The sequence below is a fragment of the Mirounga angustirostris genome, unplaced genomic scaffold (genome assembly GCF_029215605.1).
Source record: "Mirounga angustirostris isolate CCGP_5_RB_7025 unplaced genomic scaffold, mMirAng1.0.hap1 SCAF_9, whole genome shotgun sequence".
NCBI lineage: Eukaryota > Metazoa > Chordata > Mammalia > Carnivora > Phocidae > Mirounga > Mirounga angustirostris.
The window spans coordinates 104,261,280-104,283,475 of NW_026991717.1; the positions used below are offsets into that span (position 1 = coordinate 104,261,280).

The 22,196-nt window shown below is 40.8% G+C and overlaps 1 protein-coding gene across 4 annotated transcripts in view; it reads left to right on the plus strand.

The window, feature by feature from the left end:
- Nucleotides 1-22,196, plus strand: part of DAAM1 (dishevelled associated activator of morphogenesis 1) — a 164,642-nt gene that overhangs the window by 90,563 nt on the left and 51,883 nt on the right. For all 4 annotated transcript variants that reach the window (XM_045900963.3, XM_054513734.2, XM_045900962.3 and 1 more), the window contains one exon: nucleotides 18,772-18,843. In XM_045900963.3, the coding sequence (XP_045756919.1) occupies nucleotides 18,772-18,843 (72 nt within the window). The remainder of the gene's footprint in view (nucleotides 1-18,771; nucleotides 18,844-22,196) is intronic.

The window sequence follows — 22,196 nt, forward strand, 5'->3', positions numbered from 1 at the left end:
GAAGTACAAAATGGCAGCTGCTTCCCTTCCCCATCTCCTGTGAGAATCTCTCTTGTGGCTCACCGTACCCGGCAACCTACCAGAAGGGATATTGTTCAGCCTAGCCAACTCGAACATTACAAAGCCACCACATACTTCTACGGAAATTAGGAGGAAAAATAAATATTATTTTTAAAATGCAACCAGTGCTTGTGTTGTTGAGGCAACTCTCCCCCCCTCCCCACCCCCCTTTGTCTAGCTCAGGGACCTGTTTTTTCCCCTCTATCTCCTCTCTTTTTTCCCTCTTCCCTGGTGACATTAAAACAAAGGTGAATCTGTAACCCACCCAAAGTTTTTCAGTACCATGGATCTATTTAGGCAATAACTGTGAAATCATAAGGATCTTGGCCCTGGTGAGATTTCCTGAGTTTTCTGCCCAGAAACCCACTGAAGCCATGTTTCTCATTCCCCTTTACCCCCTAAGTAGTACAGTCTCAAACCTAGTGACCCATTTCCTTTCTTTATTTTCTTTTTATTGAAAAAGCCAGTGCTATCAAAATGAACACCCAATTTTAGATTTGGAGTCGAAAATTCAAGGATCCTCTGCTTCTGGCAGCCCTTAAACCAATGCTGTATTTCAAAAAATGGTGATTGGTTCATGAGTATTTTTGTGCCTCCTATTCCTGCAGTCCCTTTGTTTATTAACATCAGTTTGGGGCATTTTTTTCCTTCCCAGGGTTAACCAGTTCTGTCATTCCAGCTGTGCCTGCTACGACCCGTCTTGAAGCATGCGGAAGGGTCCTAAGCTAGGAGTTTTGTATTGATACCCAGTAGGCACCCAGCTCCATTAATGAAGAAGCAGTAAGCAAACTTGCCTGTAGAATGAACCAGAACATATCTCTCTTTCTTGGTGCTCGGAGAAGTGAGCAAATCTAAAATATTGTGGGCAATTTCTGTAGTCTTCCGTTCGGGTTTTATGTTCTGGTTCTGTACAGGTCTCTTTTTCAGCCTTGAGATGTTGCCAGTCTTGGGGTGGATTATCTCCAAAGGCCTTTTCAGGCAAGGGATCTGCCCTCAAGCTTCCTAAATTATGTTTACCCCTCATGGTTATTCTAAACTGTATTGTAATGTGTGTGCAACACTTTTTTCTAAGATAAACAGAAGGCAAATAATAGCTATGAGAAAATACTTTGCACAAAGGCCATTTGAAGGGTGACCGGGAGAGGGAGGGTGCCATTTACTAGGGCGTATTTCCGAACCCCTCTGATTTCTCTCTCCTTCTCTGTAAAATGAGACCAACGTCACAGAGTGGTTGTGGAAAGGGAGATAATACAACTTCAGAGTTACCAGAGAGCTTGGGCATGGTCATGACAGTTGTTGCCACTGTCAACTTCAGTGATGGTGACTAGGATCAAAATAGTAGTGTGGACTCACTTTCGGCTTGTTTCCACTCATGCTAGTCTGGGATTCATCTCCATATTCTTAAATCATAATACTTCGTTTTCTTAGAACAGTAGTGAAGATTTCAAAAGCCCCTGCCTTAGTTGAACCTCAGAACCTTTTGGCGGCAGAAATAGTAAGTTAGGAGGATACAGTGTAGATAAGAGAAGAAACCAAGCAAATCTTCGCTGTTACCACCAGAAATTGGTAAAAGGAGGTCCCCTTTATGTCAGAAGTTCTAGGGCAGTGTGATTAACATGTAGTCCCTAAGCTCCTGGGGAGCCCTGAATCTGGTATCAGGAGCACCCTTAATTTATGTTTGGGAAGACTGAGACCCTGAGAAAGTCAGTCTCTACTCCACTTCTTTCTTCTCATTCCCGTGCCCACTGCAGTGCTTCTGTCCCTGCTGACCCCGTGTAGTCCCTGGGAATGCTCCCATCATCAGGCTTGCCTGGCAAAGCAGTTGTGAATACCAGCTGAATTCTGGGAAATGGGTATGTGTGTGGGTTGAGCCAGTTTTTCAATAAAATTAAAATTCCTCCTTTGCTGCCTAGAAAAGGCAAGTGGTTGAAAAATACTTTCAGTTTCTGAAATAAGAGTTTTTAGATGAAAACATTGCTCTTGCTGTTTTTTTGCAGTGGGGAAAAATCCCATCACAGTAGGACACAACACCAAGAGGTTCTACTAAATGAGTCAACTTTACAAATAAGTAATTTATTAGGTTGAAGTAAACTGGGATTACAAGTGCCCTGTTCAGCAGCAACATTTGTCCAGAGTTACAGCATTATAACTCAGTAGTGCATTCTAGCTGTGTGATTTCCAAAAATAAGCTAAGGAAACAAAACTTCAATGTTGAGGAGATAATGAAACAATGTTTTAGCACAGATACCACCATTGTTAGAAATCTTAAACCTAATTACCAGAGCAGACATTCTGGGTTCTGAGAAATTGGCATTCTCGAAAATTTCTAGAAAAGAAAACTAACAAATTTCTGATAACTTTCCCTTCCACTTGTGGGATAAAGTGTTATAAATTTTTGTTGTGAATTTTAAATATACAAAAAAGTACAAAATATAATAAACACCCATGTTGAACAGATGCTAACATTTTATCATAATCACTATGGGTTTTTTAAAAAATAAAGCATTATAAATATAGTAGTGGAAGCCCAAAGGTGACCTATTCTGGAGGTTTTATGTGTTTTCTTTTCCTTGCCCATGTATTTATAACCTTACTCTGCATGTATATATTCATAAACAGTATATGGTATTTCTTCATTTTAACTGCAATCTAATGTTCCATTATATGAACACGCCACAGTTTAATTATTTTATACCCCTTTGGATAATGCTTATTTGCAATTTTTTCATTATTTTAAAAAAATATGGCAATGAACAACCTTGTGCATGTGTTTGAGAATTTTTCTGGCATAAACACCAAGACATGTAATTACTGGGTTGTTTGCTAAGAACATTTTCCCTTTAATTACTCTCCAAAGTTGTTGTAACAATTTATACCTGCAGCAGATTAGTTGCCAACCTCTGAGGGGAGGGAACTGGTATTTTGTTGCCCTGGTCAATCACTTTACTGAAGTTTGAATGTTTCAGATACAAGAAGCTGTCGTTCAGGCTCTTCCATTTTTCTCCAATATGTCTTAGCAAATCAAACTGAAGTAAAAATTACTGGAATAGAAAGTGCTCATTTAAAGAAGAAAAACCCAAAGTTTGGAAAATGAAAAACATTCCATTCAAATACCCATAAAAAGCCATACAAAAGTACAAAACACTGGAAGTGTATAAAAATGGACAGTTCACTCAGCATTATGTTTGTTTGATTTGACTACAAAGGAAACTGCTCTGTGTGTGGTTCACTCTTCCTCTCCTCCAGACCTCTTTGCACCCTCAGTCCCACACCCAGGCAAATTGTGTTTGCATCTTTAGCAAGCTCTTGGCTGATGTCTGCCGTCACCCAACGCAGGAAGTCCCTCTGAGGCACTAGCCACTTCCCTGGCGGGCAAGTGAAGTAGAGGTGCAGAGCCAGCGCATCTGCGCAGGGGAGCCGACCGGCCGTGGTTGGAAATGCCACAGTGGTTTGCGTCTTCCTCTAACCAGAGTACCTTCGTCTCAAGCATCTGTAAAAATCGTGAAAGCCTTCTCCTTTCTCATACTCCTCGATTCCTTTGGATGTTAAGAAATTAAGATGTGTAATTGCTGTGTGTCTGTCCCCCATGCCTGAATTCTGAACTAGTTTCTGCATACAAGTCATTTCCTGGATTTGGGGATTGTTGATTCTTCAGTCTATAAATACTCTAGTTCTTGATAGCATTGTAAAAGCAGCGAGTATGTATCTGCTTTGTGGATACCGTCTCTCTTTCGTGCTTCCTCATACTTGCGTTTCTGCAGTGAGTAACACCCCTTTATCAAAGGCCTTGCTTTCCCTGTAAATAGGGAACACCAAGCTGGAAGGTGGGGGCGGGCGGGGGGAGAGAATGACCCTGTATTTGTATTCACTTAGAATCTCAAACAACAATGAAAACAAGTAAGTGATACAGAGCTGGAAAAAGTAGGCTATCTTGGTTTGACAAATCCATGAATGTGGAGTCATGGGGAGAGAGGGTGTTGTGTGTCCTGTGGAGATCAATTTTTCCCCCTGGAATGGGGGCTAGAGAAGCAGCTCCCCCAGCTTTCACTCTGTGCTTGTCATTCATGCCTACTTTGGTGCTGCCCTGTGGGGAGGACACTCCTACTTGAGCTGCAGTCGCTGGAAAAGATTTGTAGTTTTGGGGTTTGAATGGAATCCCTGGGAGGGCAGTGGTTCTCAGCTGCTGCCATAGAACAGCTATCTTTGACTTCCAAATCTTAATTCGTAAGCAGATTCCTTTTGACAGCTCTGGTACAGAACAGATTCCATCGTGTGTTAATTGCAGAGTTAGGAGTACAGGACTATCTTGGAGCTCTCAGTCTTTGCCATAGAGTACTTGTTAACAGTGCTGCTCTGGAACCAAGGCTCTAAATGCAGCTCTGTGAGGCCCTTTGAGCCCCTTGCCTGTGTGTGTGTTGAAGCACGTAGGCACAACTCTTACTTCACTTCCAAAACTCTGCAATCTGTAGGTGTAGAAATACACATTGAGTTTCTCAGTGATAGTTGTATCTCTGATGGAAAGAGATATTACTGTATCTCACATCTGAGAATCCAGAACTAGCTGCCTATTCTGATTATCACCAGCTCAGTGGGTCCCTGAGGGCCACACAGCACAGGAGACCCTCCAGATCCGTGCACATCCTTGGTTTCAGTATTCCTTAGAACTGTGGCTTCCTTCCCTGGTTGACTGTCTGCACTGTGAATAACCTCAAGCAGAGTTGGCAGAAAGGTTTATCTTTAGATTACCAACTCTGAACACTTGGGGGTTGAAGCCTGGAGCACTTTGAGAAACATTCAGAGGTTACGAATGGAGTCAGTGAGACTAGCGTGATAATTAATTACCAATGTCTGCCATGACACATGATGGGAGAATGAGGCATATGTAGCAAATTTTGCCATCCTTGTCCTGGAGGGCTCCTCTTGCTCCTAGATTGTAGTTGGACGTAAGTATCATATTGCGTGCTCTTCCCCGCCCTGGGTGTCTTCCCTGGTCTTCTGCAGACTCTCTAAGTGCTAAGGCACCTAGTTTCATAGAACGGATACCCCAAGCCTGTCTGATTTCACCATCTCCTAGAGATAGGTCTATGAGGGACATCAGTGGAAGGAAGTATCCACTTTAGGAGAGGTATCAAAGAAGAAAAAAAGCCCCTTTTCCTGAGTTTTTCCTATATTCGCATTTATTTTATTCTTTTCACTGATAGCGCTAGCACACCTAATACTTTGGAATCCATATTCTGCTGAGTGCATTTCAGAGCTTCACCCCCTCGTGAAGTGGAAAGAAACTGAGCTTCCAGTATAACTTAGAATATGCTGCTAATACTTCTAATTTGGGGTTCTCCAAATTCCTTATACTCCAGAAACCTAGTAATTTGTGGAGCTGGAAATGGGTTACAGTAGAAAGTCTACGAAAGAATACCAACTTTAAATTACAGTGTCTTAAATTCTCTTGTTCTTCTTCAATGCAGTATGGGAACAACATTTGCCTTAAGAAGTCTTAAGATCGGCTCCTTTTATCTGTCCTCCTGTGTAAGGAAAGGCTCACTGTTTCCTCAGTCTCTAAGATGTACTTCCCATGTCCTCACATGTAGGCGTTTCTTAGATGGTGACATCTTCCAACTGATGCTTTTCTTTTTTATTTCTTCTGCCGGCAGTGCTGCCACTAATTCAGTAGTAGGCCATAGAGTAAATGATAACTTAAAATCAGAAATGTAGTGATGACTGCCCTTCTTGGGGACAATTAATCCCGTCCTAGCATTTTTCACAGTCCTCCTGAGAATGGCTCTCTGAATGGAATATGCCTTTATGGGCTCACTGTTTCCCCTGATTCTCTGCTTAGCTTAATTACTGTTTTCCAAAGCCCTCTCTTTATAGCCTTGTATTAAGCATTATATTGCAAATCATAAACACACTTGATTGTTTTCCCAGGAGCAGGTTACAGAACATCAAAACCTGCTTTACGACATTCTGAAAGGCTGGTCTGGTAGCAGCAAATCTGGTAGCAAGATGTGAAGCAACAGAGGCATTGACACCACTGATTGGATTTCCACACTGCATACGGGTTTAGCCATGTGTCCAAACATGTTAATTTACCAACCAGCTGGACTGAATTGTACCTGGGTCCGTAGCACTCCATGGTGGCATGTGGGTCAAAGGCTTGACTCTTACCAAGCTACACAGAAGTAATTTGTTTTATGCCATTGTATACCTTTGTGTCATAGGCAACAGGGGAATGTGGGCTTGTATCATTTCTGAAAATAATAATTGGAGAATGTTTCTTTTTCTTTGCCATGAAAGTGAGGGGGAATTGTCATCTAAAATTGGCTTCAGATGTTGAAGTTACACTGATTGAGATTTTTAGACTCCAGTCATATTCCATGCTGTGAAGTGCTTTGCCAAAGAAATGACTTGTTAAAATAAATAAAATAAATGCCTCGTAGTTTAGGAAGTGGACTGTGAAGTCTCTGCTTTTAGTTCTAAGTAAAGATTGTGGCTCTTTTCTTAGATGTATCAGCACATGAAATGCATTTTCCCCCAGGATCCTGTAGCATATGACTTTTAAGATTTTGGTTCTGGAAAGTCAGCCAAGGCTTTTTCAGGAAAGAACAGGGTGTTGGAACAGACTGAGCCCCTGAGCTGTTTCAGAAATGCCATTGGTCTCTTTACTCTTGAAGTCATATTATTACTGTTCTCTATGTTCCATTGCTGCCGTCCTCATAGGAAGACTAGATCTCTTTCAAGTGACGCTCTTTTTCTGGGGTTTGCGATTTGGGGGAGAACAAAAATGATAGATGGCTGAGAAGTAGCACAAGCCTTATTTTTAATGTGCAGTGTTTCATTTCAGCTCACTCAGAAATATTTGATCATTTTTACTAGCGTAAATAAAGCTTGTGACAGATAAAAAATACTAATGGAACATTTTGTGCTATCAACAAATGTCTCAAAGCATTTTTCCCAGTTGAGCTTAGGAATGCTTACATTTGATTTTTATTTTGAAGTTAGAAGATACATTGATAAAGACTGGAGATCAGTAAAAATGCAGGAGAGTTAATAATACTTGGCTGTTTCTTTTTATCATGATGAAAAAAGGGAGTAAAGTCTACAAGTGGGCACAATTCTTTGTAACTGTACTTGTAATAACTGAGAACCTATTGTCAGAAGTTTGTGATATTCTAAGAAACTCTCACGTTTGAAAGCATATTCTCATCGGTCTCATATGTCCTGTTTTCATGTCTCACTAACAAGGAAAGCAGAAGCTTTGTTCTTTTATCCATGTGTTCTAACACCTAGTACAGTGCCTAGGCCTTTATAAAACTCAATAAATATTTATTGGATGAGTAAATGAATGAGAAGGAAAGCAAATGACTCTTTAGATTCAGTTCAGCTCTGAATTTTTTGGACATGTTGAGCAGAGGGATTCTGCTCCTATTGTGCCCTTGAGAAGTCCTGCATTCAACAGTATAGTGTCCCTACTGCTCTCAGTGTAGGCTATGTGTTACTCTTATTTTTTTTTTTTAAAGATTTTATTTATTTGAGAGAGAGAATGAGATAGAGCATGAGAGGGGGGAGGGTCAGAGGGAGAAGCAGACTCCCCGCTGAGCAGGGAGCCCTATGCGGGACACCATCCCGGGACTCCAGGATCGTGACCTGAGCCGAAGGCAGTTGCTTAACCAACTGAGCCACCCAGGCACCCCTATGTGTTACTCTTAAATGGTGTTGGGCTCCAGACCAAACTATTAGGGAACAGTGGTCGGGTATTATAGCTTTTTTTCTGGCTGGGGAATGGGAGGGATTAGGAGCAGGTCTAAACTCACTTGAGCTCACAGCTTTTTGTTTTTCCCCCCTCAAATGAGCTGTGCAAGAATTCTTGGAAATACCCCGACTATTCATCCAATAAATTTCTGGGGAGGATAGAGGACCGGGTGTAACAGTGGGTATAAGGGGGACAGAATAGAGTGGTCTCAGTGGTTTCAAGTCAGAAACTCAGTGATACACAAATAGAAACCATGCCACACAGCCATGGCGAGGCAACGGAAACTGGCAGATTGAGGTGAAGTGGTCAGGAGAGGATAGGTGTTCTTCAGCAAGAGCTTTGGGCAAGCCTGAGCATCTGGGTAATTTAGGTGTGAGGAGCCTAGAGCAGATAGAGTGTTAGTCATACAGCTTGGCTTCCACATCACATTTTTATAGATTGTGTCCTCTTCATCCAGGAAGTACTAGTCATGCATCTGTTATTCTGCTAGAGTGTAGTTATATTGAAATGGGAGGAAAAATGTACTGAAAGTTCTGTCTGTAGCACTCTTCAGAGTATTCTTCACTTTTTACCATCCTTGAGCTATTTAAGAAATCTGAAAAATGTTTAAAAAAAAAAAACTAGTAGCAGTATAATTGATTATGTCCTGATGACCATTTTTGCATTTATTTGCACATACATAATTATATACGCCTTTGCCTTTAGATTCTCTTTTGAACCTGTTGTAACATCTTATTAGTGCCCTCATTTATTAATGAGTTCAGAAAAATCTTTGATATCAGTTCATGCCATGATTTTACCTTTTAAAGATTATCCTCTATCAACATAGAATTGTAAACTTCAAGAATTGATAGAGAAGGGGCTAACTTATTTTAAATGATCTGAGATCTTGAATCATATTTTAGACTGGAGTACATGATATGATAGCAGGAGGCTCTCTGGGAAAATGTGCATCATATATGGATTCTAGTGAGCTTTTTTATATCTGGAAAGAGCAGAGCTCGGGGGTCAGAAGAGGTGTTAAACTTCACACTCATACAAGGAAGAAATTCCTATGATGTTTGAAAGGATGATGTACAGGAGAGAAGCAAGGGCAGGATAAGTGGAATCCAAACACCTGAAAAGCAATGATCCAATAAATGAAGCTTAAACTTCCCAGAAAGTTTCTCAGCAGCTAGTGAGCCTAGGTCCTATTCACCCTTTTTTAAGTCTGTTAACTTATATTTGTGTTTTAGAGATAAAGCATCCTCAATCTTATTAAGACCTATTTTATTATTGAGTTTATGGCCAGTGTTGTTACAATATATGTACTTAATAAAATAATGAACTACATGTGTTTTACTGTGCTTCATGAGATATGTATCTTTTATTCTAAATCATAAATGTTATTTGTTGTGAACCATCAAGAAAGCAAGAACTTGTGTTTCTTCTTGGGTAGATATTTTGGTCAGAAATCTTCCATGTGACCTCTTAGAGACTGTCTAGAGTTACGCATCACTGACACGTGAGCAGATCCCTTTCAGGGGGATTTAAATGTATTTGTTGGAGTTACTTTTGCAAAGAGTAGACATGAGGGTGTGATAAACTTATGGAAAATTTGAGATTTACTTATGAATTGAGGAAGATAAACTTTTGCTATATAGCCAGTGGAGAATTTTTGGCTTGGTAAAGAGAAGACTTTGGGAGGACATAATAGCTTTATTCAAACTGTTTAAATATTTTCAGGGTTATTGTTCATAGGAGAAATTAGACTTATTCCATGCAGTTCCCAAGGGCAAAACTAAGGCCAACAAGTTCTTGAAGTTATAAGGAGACATCTGTCAATTCAGTCTCAGGGAATTTTCTAACAGGGAGGGTGCTGGTTCCAAACATTTGTGGACTCTTTGAAGCCTTCTCTCAGAGAACATAGGATCGATCACCTGCTGGTGACCTTATATGAGGGACCCCCTGTGAGGGGAAACTTGGACTAGGGTGTCTCTAGGGTCCGAGACCTTGCTATGTAATTATGTGATGGCTTTCCTTAAAAACATACAGATGTTCAGCAGCACCAGGAAAAATGGGGAAGGAGATTTGCTCCTCTGACATGGTTCTAAATGCTAAATGTGAAAGCCATTGTTACTGCAAGTCAGCCTCCAGTCTTTCCAGAAACTGACTGATATTCTGAGGCTTAGGAGGAGGTGTTGGGTTTCCTGGCAGATGCAGAAGCTGCTGTTCTGTAATCATTCTTTGTGTGGGCCCAGCCGGATTTGGGCAGCAGACCCACTTGATGTGTAATTGTGCCAGTGGCCAAACAGTGTAACCAGATTGGCAGTCCCAGGGACCACATCACTGTCTTGAAATGTGACAACGTAGGAAGTAGTCTTTGAAACCAACTGCCTCCCTTCGGCAAGCTTCAAATGTAGGGTATAGTTTTAGCCCACTGTGAGGGGCTGGAGGGAAGGCTGTTGGAAGGACTGAGCAAGCAACCGTCTCAGGAATCCAGGTCTGTGGACCTGCCGCTGCTTCTCTTCCCAGTGAAAGAACAAGACAAAGATTTGGAGGCAAAGCTCAGACCAAATGATGCTATGCTACTTTAAAGATTTCATTCATTCATTCATGAGAGAGAGAGAGGGAGAAAGGCAGAGGGGGAGGGAGAGAGAGAGAATCCCAAGCAGACTCTCCACTGAGTGCGGAGCCCGAGACGGGGCTCAATCTCATGACCCTGAAATCATGACCTGAGCCAAAACCAAGCGCCCGACGCTGAACAGACTGAGCCACCCAGGTGCCCCTATGCTATTTTTAAAAAAGTGGGATTAAACTACTTTTCAAGGAGCAGTGAGCTTGGGAAGATGGTGGACTTTTCAGGCATGGTTAAGTCCTGCTGCTTCTCTAGAAAACAATGCAAGTTACCAGGCAAATTCCACATTGTGAGCTGATCCTAACTTGGGGCTGGGCTTTACTGGAGATGGAGTGGCTTCCAGGAGAGGAGAAAACCTGGGAAATAATTGATGACCAAGTTGGAACTTGATGCATTCCCGCCTTCTTGAGAGCCAAGCTTGTTCTAGCATAGGGCCCATGGGCTATGGGCCCATGGGCCAAATCCAGCCACTTAAATGTTTTTGGTAAATAAAGTGTTACTGAAACATGGCGGTGCTCCTCCATGTAAGTGTTAGCTGTAGCCGCTTTCACACTGTACCAGGGCAGAGTTGAGTGGTTGCAAAAGACTGTGTGGCCCCTGAAGCCTAAGACACTTACCTGGCGGTTCACAGGAGAAGTTTGCCAACCCCTGGTCTGTCAGGGTAGTCCCTGCTTCACCATGACTGTCTTTTGAGAAGATGCTGATTACAATATTACTGAGCCAGAAGGGAAAGTCAGCAGAAGGTATCAGTAAGGACTTCCGAAAAATATTTTCCATCTTCCATCTTCCCTGCTCTTCCCTGTTCCTTGGACCTGTTCCTCGGCACCTATTTCCTATCATTCACTTAGGTTTAGTAGATGACACACCCATCAGGGAGTCATACCTAATAGAATAAAATATTTTGGCCCGTCTGCCCCTTTGTCCTTAGTATGCTGTAAAAATTCTAGGAACAGAGTAAATTTAGTTAACATCTGTTGCGTTCGTTAGTATATGGGGCTGGGTCCACGAAAAACAAAATAGCAATGACAATGGTTCAGGTAGCTTTTTTTTTTTTTTAAGATTTTATTTATTTATTTGAGAGAGAATGAGAGAGAGAGCTCGAGAAGGGGGAGGGTCCAAGGGAGAAGCAGACCCCCTGCTGAGCAGGGAGCCCGATGCGGGACTCGATCCCGGGACTCCAGGATCATGACCTGAGCCAAAGGCAGTCGCTTAACCGACTGAGCCACCCAGGCGCCCCAGGTAGCTATTTTGATCATTAACAAGGATGGGATTTCTTGATCCTACATATGATCAGAGTTAACATGTTTTCTAGTACCATTTTCTTCATAAATGGGACAGCTTTTTATTAGTATTTAGTTGCCTTTGTCCTATAATAAAAATTATCAGAATGAATTTTATTTTGTATTATACTGAAACAGTGCCTTTCCGCTGTTGAAGTTCATTTAGTTTTAATATGTCTCTACTATTTTTGAGTTGGTGGTACTATTATACATCGTTAGAGGATTTTTAGCCAATCTAGACAGTGAAAGGATGTGTCTTTCACAAGTATTATCTAAGAACCTCATAGGTTTGTAACAGTGAACGTGGAGATTTATGACTTTAGTTGACCAAGTATATATTGCTTCAGCCTGTGATTTGTGGTCTAGTGAACAACCACAGAACATGTTCTTTGCAATTAATTGACCTTTGTACAACCTATTTTGGGTCTTACTAACAGCATCTGAAACTGAAGAAAAACTCTACCAGTTCTTACATATTATTACTTAGAAAATGATCCTGTTAAAAATTTGCCCTGTGGTAATTTCGAAAGAAGTTATTCTTAAAGACTTAATTTTTAAACTGTGCTTTGAGTCTCACTGAAAGACTTTAGCTGTTACTAAGAAATTGTTTGCCACACAGATATGTAAGTGTGGAAATGTTGAAAATTTTAGCATCTTTCAGGTACATAAATCTTAGTCCAAATCATAAAATTCCTTTACATGAACTTTTGATATTAGGGTTGTAGTGTGTTATAGAAATAGAAAATCTAGTGAGGAGACAATAGGGAAATGTTCTTACATTTTGCTGTGGGGAACAGAGGGGTGCCCCAGGTGTAGAGAACAGAGATATCCCAAATGTTGCAGGATCATGTTAATACAGATCATCTGAAAAAGTAAAGCACTTGTCCTAACAGAATATACAGTGCTTTAGAACTTCTATGAAAATAGTGCATGTTCGTGGCAAAATAAAAGTTTGAATTATACAAAAGTTAGTAAAAGACCTACCCAGAGGTAGCCATTGTTCAATTTTCTTGTGTTTATTTCCAGAAATGTTTGTAGGTTAAGTGTACATTTTTTTATCCTACAGATGAGAAATGATATTCGAAGGCATTCCTCCCTGCCCTGCCCCCTCATACTCTATTTGGTCATTTTGAATGTGACTACGTAATTCTACTTCATTCTGTGTTACTGCTACAAAGTAATTTATTCAGCCATCTTCCTTGCCATATATTTGTTCACTTTGTTACTTGCTTACTCAAACAGCACTGCAGTGAAAAAGGTGTAAATATATAATTGTGGGCTAACTTCCTGAAAGTAGACTTAAAGGAAGGTCACTTCCTTCCTGTGTGTGTGTGTTTTAAATTTGAGCAATTACCGCCAAATGTACCTCCAAATTTTTATAGTCCTAGCATAACAAGGACTTAGAATGGCCATAGCTGGAGATTCTGGAATAGTATCCTTATCATCCTAGCTAACATTTTTCAAGCATGTTCTGTGTGTATTGTTCTCAGTGCTTTCTTTACTTGTAATAATCTATTAAATCCTCACAACGACCCTATGAAGTAGGCACCCATTTTACAGATAAACTAAAACTGAGTCACATAATGAGGTTACTTAACTTGCCTGCCTATAAGTAGTGAGTGCTGAAGATTCAAATATGTGTCTGTTGATGGTGATAGAAAAGGGGAACACAGCCAGCTTGGATTGGTAGAGAGAAATGATCATGACGTGAGAGACAGAAGTCTGGGGCTTAGCTGTGAATGTTTACCTCGGAAAGAGTACAAAGAAATAGTACAGAATTTATTCTTACGGGCAAAGTGATGTTGAGGAAAAAATAAATGCGCTCTTATGCATTTAAAGAGAATCGGAGAGGATCTCTTGGAATTTTTTTCACTAGCCACTGACCAGAGATTTGGAATGAAAAAATGTGCCAGTTGAAAATGAGGCCAAGTTAGAAAAACTGTGTATTTCTTTATCTTCTAAATGAGTTGGTTAATTAAAGCCTGATTTAAAGAAAAAAAAACTAATGTTCTTTTTTTTTTTTTTAAGATTTTTATTTATTTATTTGTCAGAGAGAGAGAGCACAAGCAGGGGGAGCAGCAGAGGGAGAGGGAGAAGCAGGCTCCTCACTGAGCAAGGAGCCCGATGTTGGACTCGATCCCAGGACCCTAGGATCATGACCTGAGCCGAAGGCAGACGCTTAACAACTGAGCCACCCAGGCATCCCAAAAAGTAAATGTTCTTGAAGGTCCCTTGTGCTATACCAGTTTCCTTTTCTAGCAAAGGGGTTTTTGTTTTGTTTTGTTGTTTCTTCAGAATTTGAGACAATGGGAACAAAGTAGATAACAAGAAAAGAGCTTCAAACTAGTTAGTGCAGGCTGAAAGCAAAGTAAAGTGTCAGAGCCTTCATCCAGTGAGAAGGTTTGTCCACCAATATTCTCTTACACATGACTATCAACCTACCAAGGAAATAGCATGAGTTGGATTAGAGAAATAGTAAAATTAATGTTGTTTTTTTTTTTCCCTGTCCAATTACCCTATAAAAGAAGTAGCTATTTAAAGTTAAGTATTTTGTAATTGAGTCACTGAAGAAGATAAATTAAAAAAAAAACAATCATTGGTTTTAGAAATTGGGCCCTCAAACTAAAGACAGTGCACACTGGTTTTCCATGACACCTCACTATTAGAGTTCTGTAGAATCTTAGAGCTTATAGGGACTTTAGAAACCGTCTGGTCTTACCCTCTCAATTTGGTGAGAGAAAAATGAGGCCCAGGGATACTCAAACTTACCAAGAAATGCCAACTGAGTAAACCAAAAAGTAAATTCTGGAATCTCATCTTCAGATGGAAAATCTGGTCATCTTTCCACCATCCCATCGCTCTGAAAATAAGTGATATTTGCAGATATCTAAAAACAGTAATCAGAAGATTTAACAAAATAAAATGTTTATATCAGTTCAGTGCTAATTATTTAATAGACCTAAAGATAGGCATATAAACATAAATGTTTGTAGCACTTTTAAAAGGGATCAAAACTAGATTTTAATACAAATTAACCATTCTGTAGGTAGAATGAAAAAGGATTTAATGTGATTGCTAGAATTTGTATTCTCATAGGGCAAAACCTTCTCTAGATGTCATTTAGTGTTATAATCCGTTTTAAAAGAAGGAAAAATAGCTTTTTTAAAGAATAGAACAAAGCTAATATCCTTGCTTACTAGAGAAAAGTTCAATAGAATCGGTCAAGGCAGTAGTCAAAAGCAGGGTTAGATGTGTATGGTTTAGGGAGGGATTTGTTTGCAATTCCAGTGTCTGGAACTGCTTAGTGCTGTTAGCTCATCTTTAAGCGCTCTTGAGAAATCCCCACGAAGATGGCTATTAGACTGGTGTGTAACAGAACAGGAGAACAGGTTAGGGTAAAGCTTCATAAATGCTGTCTGTATGCACACACATATATATATATAGATAAGGCATTGATAGAGGGGCAGAAGAGGTCCCACAGAAAAAGTCTGGAGAAGAGGGATCAGAGGTCATCCATGTAAGACATCAGACCTTAGAACAATATTCAGAATTAGAATAATATTCAGAAATGTTGAATGTAGCAAAGATAGCAATAAAGGTTTAGGGAAAAGTAAATTCATTTTTGGCCACTAACCATGTTTGAGTTTCTTTCCTTTTTTTTTTTTTTTAAGATTTTATTTATTTATTTGACAGAGACAGCGAGAGGGAACACAAGCAGGGGGAGTGGGAGAGGGAGAAGCAGGCTTCCTGCCAAGCAGAGAGCCTGATACGGGGCTCCATCCCAGGACCCCGGATCATGACCTGAGCCGAAGGCAGACACTTAATGACTGAGCCACCCAGGCGCCCCACCATGTTTGAATTTCTCATACAGTAAAGTGGTTAGGAGTTAAAGGCCAGCTTTGCACTTACTGTATATTGCTTGTGATTAATCTGAGGTCTAATCTTAGGAAAGAGGTTGCCCTGATTCTTTCCCACTGCCTCTGAATTTCTAGCAGGATGACCTTTGGCAACTCACTGGTCTTCTCTTTGCCTCTGTTTCCTCCTCACTAAAATGAGTGAAATAACAGTGGCTACCTCATCTGGTAGATTACATGAAGAACACAGTGCTTAGAACAATTTTTTAAATGTTTGTTCATAAGCTATGAATGTGTTAGATATTACTGTTGCTTCCATTACAACTAATGCAGTCTATACAATCTTGTTTATTTTTCCACTTGTTTCTTCGTAACAAAGAAAATAGAGGGGAGGCAGATGGCTCAAAGAATAACACATGTTAGAGGCTGGTAACACATAGGACCCAGTTGCTTTCTGGGAATATCAGACACCTAGACTTTCATCAGCAGTTTCTTTCATGGACTTCTTAGGAGAGAGTCTTCTCCTCAGCATGCCTCGGTGTCCAGTGCTTTTGAAGGAACCCCCCCGCCCCGCAAGAACAATTGCATTCATCTATTTCTGGCCTGTGGCTCTGCGTAACTATAGACTCTAGCAGCCGCACAAAGTAGGAGCAGAGAATTGATGCACAGATGTGTTTCACTTGGCTACTGGAGTGCACATCTGTACAGAAGGAACAGAATTGCACAGAGGAAACTGGAGACACATTGCCAAAATGAAGAACTCTGAGGATCACCCCCAGGAATATAGTGATAACAGTACTTTCACGAGAAGCTTTTACATACATTAGCTCATTTGATATTCTCAGCACTGAAGCATGTGAAATAAAAATGAAGTTTTCTTTCCCCTGTTTTGACTACAGTATCTAGGTCTACTCTTAATATGTTTACATTACTAAAGCATTTCCAAAGTGTAAAGATTTCTCTCTATATACTAATCTTCAGCTTCTAAAATGATCTCCTGTTCTGTTAACCATGACAGTTAAGCTTACAGCAGACAGGCTCTCAGGGGACCCCAGACACGGGACAGGATTTTGTTGTAGTTTTGGAAACTTGCCCTAGTTTGAGGGACTAGGAAGATCTGGCACCTTCTATTTGATTTTATAGGTTCAAATACTGTTGGCTGTTGCTGTGGGTTTTGGCTTGCTGAATACATTGGTAACAGCGGGGTTTTGCTAACTTTAACACTCCATTTTAGGAGGAGAGAAGGGTTCAGCATTTACACTGCCATTGTAGCTAGTTTATTAACATGTTATATTTAAGCAATATATTTAACCGAGGACTGTTCTAAAAACTCATCAGATTTCCTCAGCTTTTTAAAACCATGCGAGTGTAATGCAGTCCAACTTCAAAGCTGCTGCTATAGCCATTGTCCCCATCATCTGGCTCGTTCAGTCTCCGGATGAAATTCGTGCAACTGCTCAAGTTCAGGTATCTGTTACTGCCAGCTTTTAAGGCACCGTAAGCACTACTTACTTTGCCTGCTTTTTGTGACTACTTAACGAATAGTTTTGAAATTACGTTTCTTTTATCTCGCCACAGTAGACGTGCCTAGAAAGATTTGCTTAGAAAAAGTGTTTTTGAGGTCAAGTATAGGGCTGAAATTAAAAGCCCCGCCTTGAAACTGCTATCCCAAAGATTGGGATTCTGACATCAGTAAATCGGTAGTAACTGCTTCATTGTCTCATAGCAGCTACGTGTACCTGGCCCAGCATCTTTTCCAAGGGCACAGGGGATGTCAATTTTACGGAGGTGCTCTCTGAACGTGAAGCTAGAGAATGTCGAAATTTTCCTCTTCGAGTCTAGTTGATCACACAGATGACTTCCAGCCACTTAGGTGTGCAAACATGCCTGGAAAGCTCCAACTACAATGCCGTCTTCGGATGGACTCGGTGTTGGCATGGAGCAGAAGCCATAGCCCCCTGATTTTGGGGGGAAGTGAGGGCTCAGGCTGGGGGCTACTATCCACAGAAGCCCTGAGGGCCCTGGTGCTGGCTTCAGGTCACCCTGTTTTGTAAGACGAAAGACTGGCCAGAGCGGTTCAGGAAGGGTTCCTGAATTCCTGGGTTCCAGTTGCCGTCAGCTCAGATGCATTTCTCAAACTCACAAGCTGTCACAGCATGAGGGCTGGGCCTGTGAGTAATGTATGTTCATTTTACTACTTTCCGTCCAGTGTCAGGCTTTATTCTACCTTTTCATCGGAAGCAGTACCTAGTTTTGGTTACATCAAATGAAACCCTTCAAAATTTTTACTTTTTTCTGGAGTCTGAATAAACTAACTAAAATAGTCTTAATTAACAACTGGCCAAATCCTATGGTCATTTTTAAAGACAGTTTTCCTTCTTTTGTGGATTTCATCCAGACAAATAGTTGAGCAATGCTGTCCTCAGTGCCTCACAGGATCTAGAGATCCTTTTTCCTCACAACAAACACTGTGCCCTTCCCAATGTTATTGTGCCCCTGAAGGAAAACAATGTCGTATCATAGTGTGGCTAAGTTCCCATTTAAATTCCCCTTTATAGTCAATAATACTGTAAAAACTTTTTTTTTTTTTTTTGAGAGCGAGCAAGTGGGCGGGCAAGCCGGGGTGGGGGTGGAGGGGCAGAAGGAGAGGGAGAAAGACAATCTTAAGTAGGCTCCATGCCTAGGGCAGAGCCCGACTCAGGGCTTGATCTCACGACCTGAGCTGAAATCAAGAGTTGGACACTTAACCAACTGAGCCACCCAGGTGTTCCTACTGTAGCAACATTTTATGGTGACAGATGGTAACTAGGTTTATTATGGTTGCCATTTTGTATCATATATAAATGTCACATCACCATGTTGTACCCCTGAAACTAATACAATACTTTATGCCCATTGTTCTTCAATTTTTTAAAAATATAAATTAAAAAAGTGATAAAATAATAAGTTCCCCTTGATCCATGGTTCAGAAAATGTCCCCTTTGTCATACCTAACTCATACCTAACTCTGACTGTAACTCTGTCTTGTCCCTAGGTGAGTGAACAGTCTGATGATCAGAGCCAACATTTGAAGACAAATATCTTCTATCATTGTCTTCTAATGGCTTATATAGGTCATTGTCTAGATGCTCTGAAAGTCAGATGTGCTTATGGCCGTTGTGTGTATATATCTGGTGGTATATTACTTTTTTTTTTTTGCTTTCTGTTTAGGATCAGGAAGAAAACAAGGGAGCAACAAGTTGGCCTGAATTCTACATCGATCAGCTCAATTCCATGGCTGCTGTAGGTATACTTTCTGCTCAGTGGCACACAGTTTAAAATGCAAATTTAGCACACAATTGCACAATAAATTCATTTGAGTAAGAACTACCAAATGTCATTATCTTTCCAAACTCCATTCCAAACACTCAGTGTTGGTGGGGAGGGGCAGGGGAAGGAGGGCAGCAGTGGTACTTGGCAAAATGATTTTTTCCAGTATGTTTTACATAAAATCAGCACACACTAAAATATATGTGAGTTTAATGTTAAAAGAGGAAATGTAATCTAAATCTGGCTTATGTTCAACTTTAACTTGCAGTTGCTCTCACCAGTCATTTGGAGCGTTGTTATGGCAGTACTATTCTACAAGTTAATACCATTTTAAAATAATACAATGAAACTATTCCTTCACTGTTCTCCTCCCATTCTCCTCTTCACCTCGGACTTGCTTAGTTACTAGATTCTTGATTTTACAGGGCAGCCAGGTACTCTTTCACTCCTATAAATAACAAAGGGAGTTTATGGAATAAGTGGTGAATAAAAGACATAATAATTATGCTGAGATGTCCTTGGGAAATCTTTGGTTAAGTAATTGCTTAAAATGCATTTTCAGTGCCTAAAATACGCCTTCTGATCACATGGATGTCTGTGTAATGTCAGCATTCTGAGCACCTTAAAGGGCACCTATTGATCCCAGCTAAAATATGCTAAAATATGCAGAAAACAAGTCATCAACCTTTGAGCCTTAGTAAATCAGATCCTATTCATGTCGATAAAAACTGGCGATTGCCCGTGGTGCAACAGTCTTTTCCTCTGTGGGTACACTCATGATTTTAAGATCACTCTGTTAGATTCAACTTTGAGTTTATAATATCCAAGCACGATGGTAGCTTCCATAATAAATGCTTTTCTCTACCTTTCCTTTTCTTCCTTCCCCAGGGTCTTTTTGGAGAATTAGCTACTTAACACTTAAGGCAGACATTTAAAAAAAAAACAATATCTAATATTTTGTTGCTGCTGCAAAAGTTAAAAACTGATTAGAATATGTGAATCACTCACACTTTTTTACTAAACTTTCAGAGACCTTGGCTTCTAGTAACTTCCTCTTTTCTAGCTTTTTCTTTGAAGATATTTCTTCTGCTTTTGCACAATGAATAATAAACAGCCTAGTAAATGTGAACGGGGCTGTATAAATTATAGAAGAAACTGCATAAGATTTTGCCCCGAGGATTTCTAGTCTAAAAGCACTGCAGAAAATAACATCCAACATCCTTATCCAAGGCTTCCTACACAATGGCAAAGATGAGAAAAGGGTGATCTCAGCAGTTGTATAAATACGTTAGCAAAGTGTGGGGCTTGTGACAACCATCAGGGATTCTTCTGTGCACAGCCTAAGCAATAATAAGTTAGAGCCATTTACATTTCCTACGTGTGGAGGTTAAGTTCTAAATTCTTGTTCCTGGCTGTTAGGGAAAAAAAAGAGCTGTGGGTCAGGCTGTCTCTCTTTCTGATTAAGTCAGCATTGTTTGATGTAACAAGGGAAGTTGCTTCTTCGTTAATGAATTCACTTCTATAAATGGAAAAGTGCTAAATACTATGGCATTTTCTTTTTTTCAAATTTTGGGGGCAATTAGGTTAATTTGTCCTTTAGTGACTTAACCCATGCCTTGTATGGAGTCAGCCTGGCTCATTTCCTGCACAAGAAGGTCTGTGATGTGTGCTTTGAGCCTCCTTTCTCCTTCGGCCAGCTCCTTGGACAACCCCATGCTGCATTCATGAGTCATCTACATTTTAATTGTATTTGCTTCCTAATCCGAAATCCTTTCCGAGAGTATCTCAAGGCAATTAAATTGTCAGTCATTTTGCTATTCTTTATGTGCTTAACACCTAACAAAGCTTTCTAATGCTCCTTTAAGGACAGAGCTGGTATCTTTCTAGGGTTAAAGGTAAAATGCAGTAACAACTCCTGAGTTAATGAGACCTCAGAACTCCATGTATAACAGGCAAGGAGGTCTGATGAGACCAAAACCCTATGCTGAATTTTCTGTTTTTCTCACCAAATTTGTTGCCACCACCTCCTCCTGTGGTTCTGTCTGGTCTCTCTGCTAACTGTAGTGGAGAATTCCCAATGACACACAGCAGAGAGCCTGAGACATTGTCCCTGGGGACTGGAAAGACATACAGTTCCTCCAAATCGTTTCATGGCCCCACAGCTCAACTTGAGCTCTCTAGCTTAGGGATTTGTTCAAGGGGATTTATCCACATTGTTATCGTCCTTTGTCTTCAGCATCACTAGCGACTACTGACTGCTCTTGAGCGCGCAGCATGTGACAGGCAGTATAACAGGCACTTTACGTGTTGTTTTAAATCCTTCACAAGCACCCCGTGCTGGAAGTGCTATTTATAGAAAGGAGTCTGGGACTTGGAGAAAGGTTACCTTGCCCAAGGTCATCTAATTAGGAACAGTAGAGCTGGAATTTAAACCTATCAGTCTGAGCTCAAAGATTCCATTCTAATTTGCCTCTCACTCAGTTTTTAAAACCCTTTGGCAAGTCAGAGAGGCCTGGTAATCACCGCCCCCCTCCCCCTCCCCCCGCCCCCGCCCCGACCTCCCGACTTTTCTGAGGTGGGGCAGGCATCTGTTTTCTTTAGTGCTTCCAGAATCTGATGAACAGTCCAGGTTGAGAACTGCAGCAGTTCCTGGGCTACGAAGCCATTTGTGGAACAAGTTCAGTTACGTTACGTAAGCTTCTTAACAAGAATGCTTTGTTCTTTGAAGGACCCCGGAGTGATCTGTTGGCTTTTAAAGAGTGAAAAACAGTATAATAAAAAGTACAGCGCAACAGGTTCAAGAAGGACCTGGGCTTCCTTTGGATGTGGCTTCACCGTGCGCTCTCAGGGAGGAAGGATGTGAGGTGAAGTTCAGCGTGCTTAGCAGACTGGCTTACTGATTTCACACCAGTGAAAGGTTTCCAGCGGGAGCTTAGCTCCAGACCCCCAGCAGGAATGATGTCGTGTCCACTTTGATCTCTCTCTCAGATCTGTGTGTTCCAGTATACACCTTAGTAGCTTGTATCAGAAGATGCTCTCCCAGGAGGCACTTTGTCCTTTGCCCACTTCTCAGGTGAGCAGGGATCTAGTAAGTACATAGAGCTCCCAAGGAGGCCACCACAAGCCTCACCTGAGTATGCCAAGGTGCATACTACATGGTTGGCCTAGCAGCTATCTTTAGAAAGGTAGGCATGTCTCCTCTTTCTGTGAAAAACTGCAAATCAAGCCTTCTTCCTAAATGTGAAGCTTGAAAACTTTAGACTTCATATAATTTATTTTATTTTGAAAAGTCACATTAGAATATCACATTCATCTGCATATCCTCA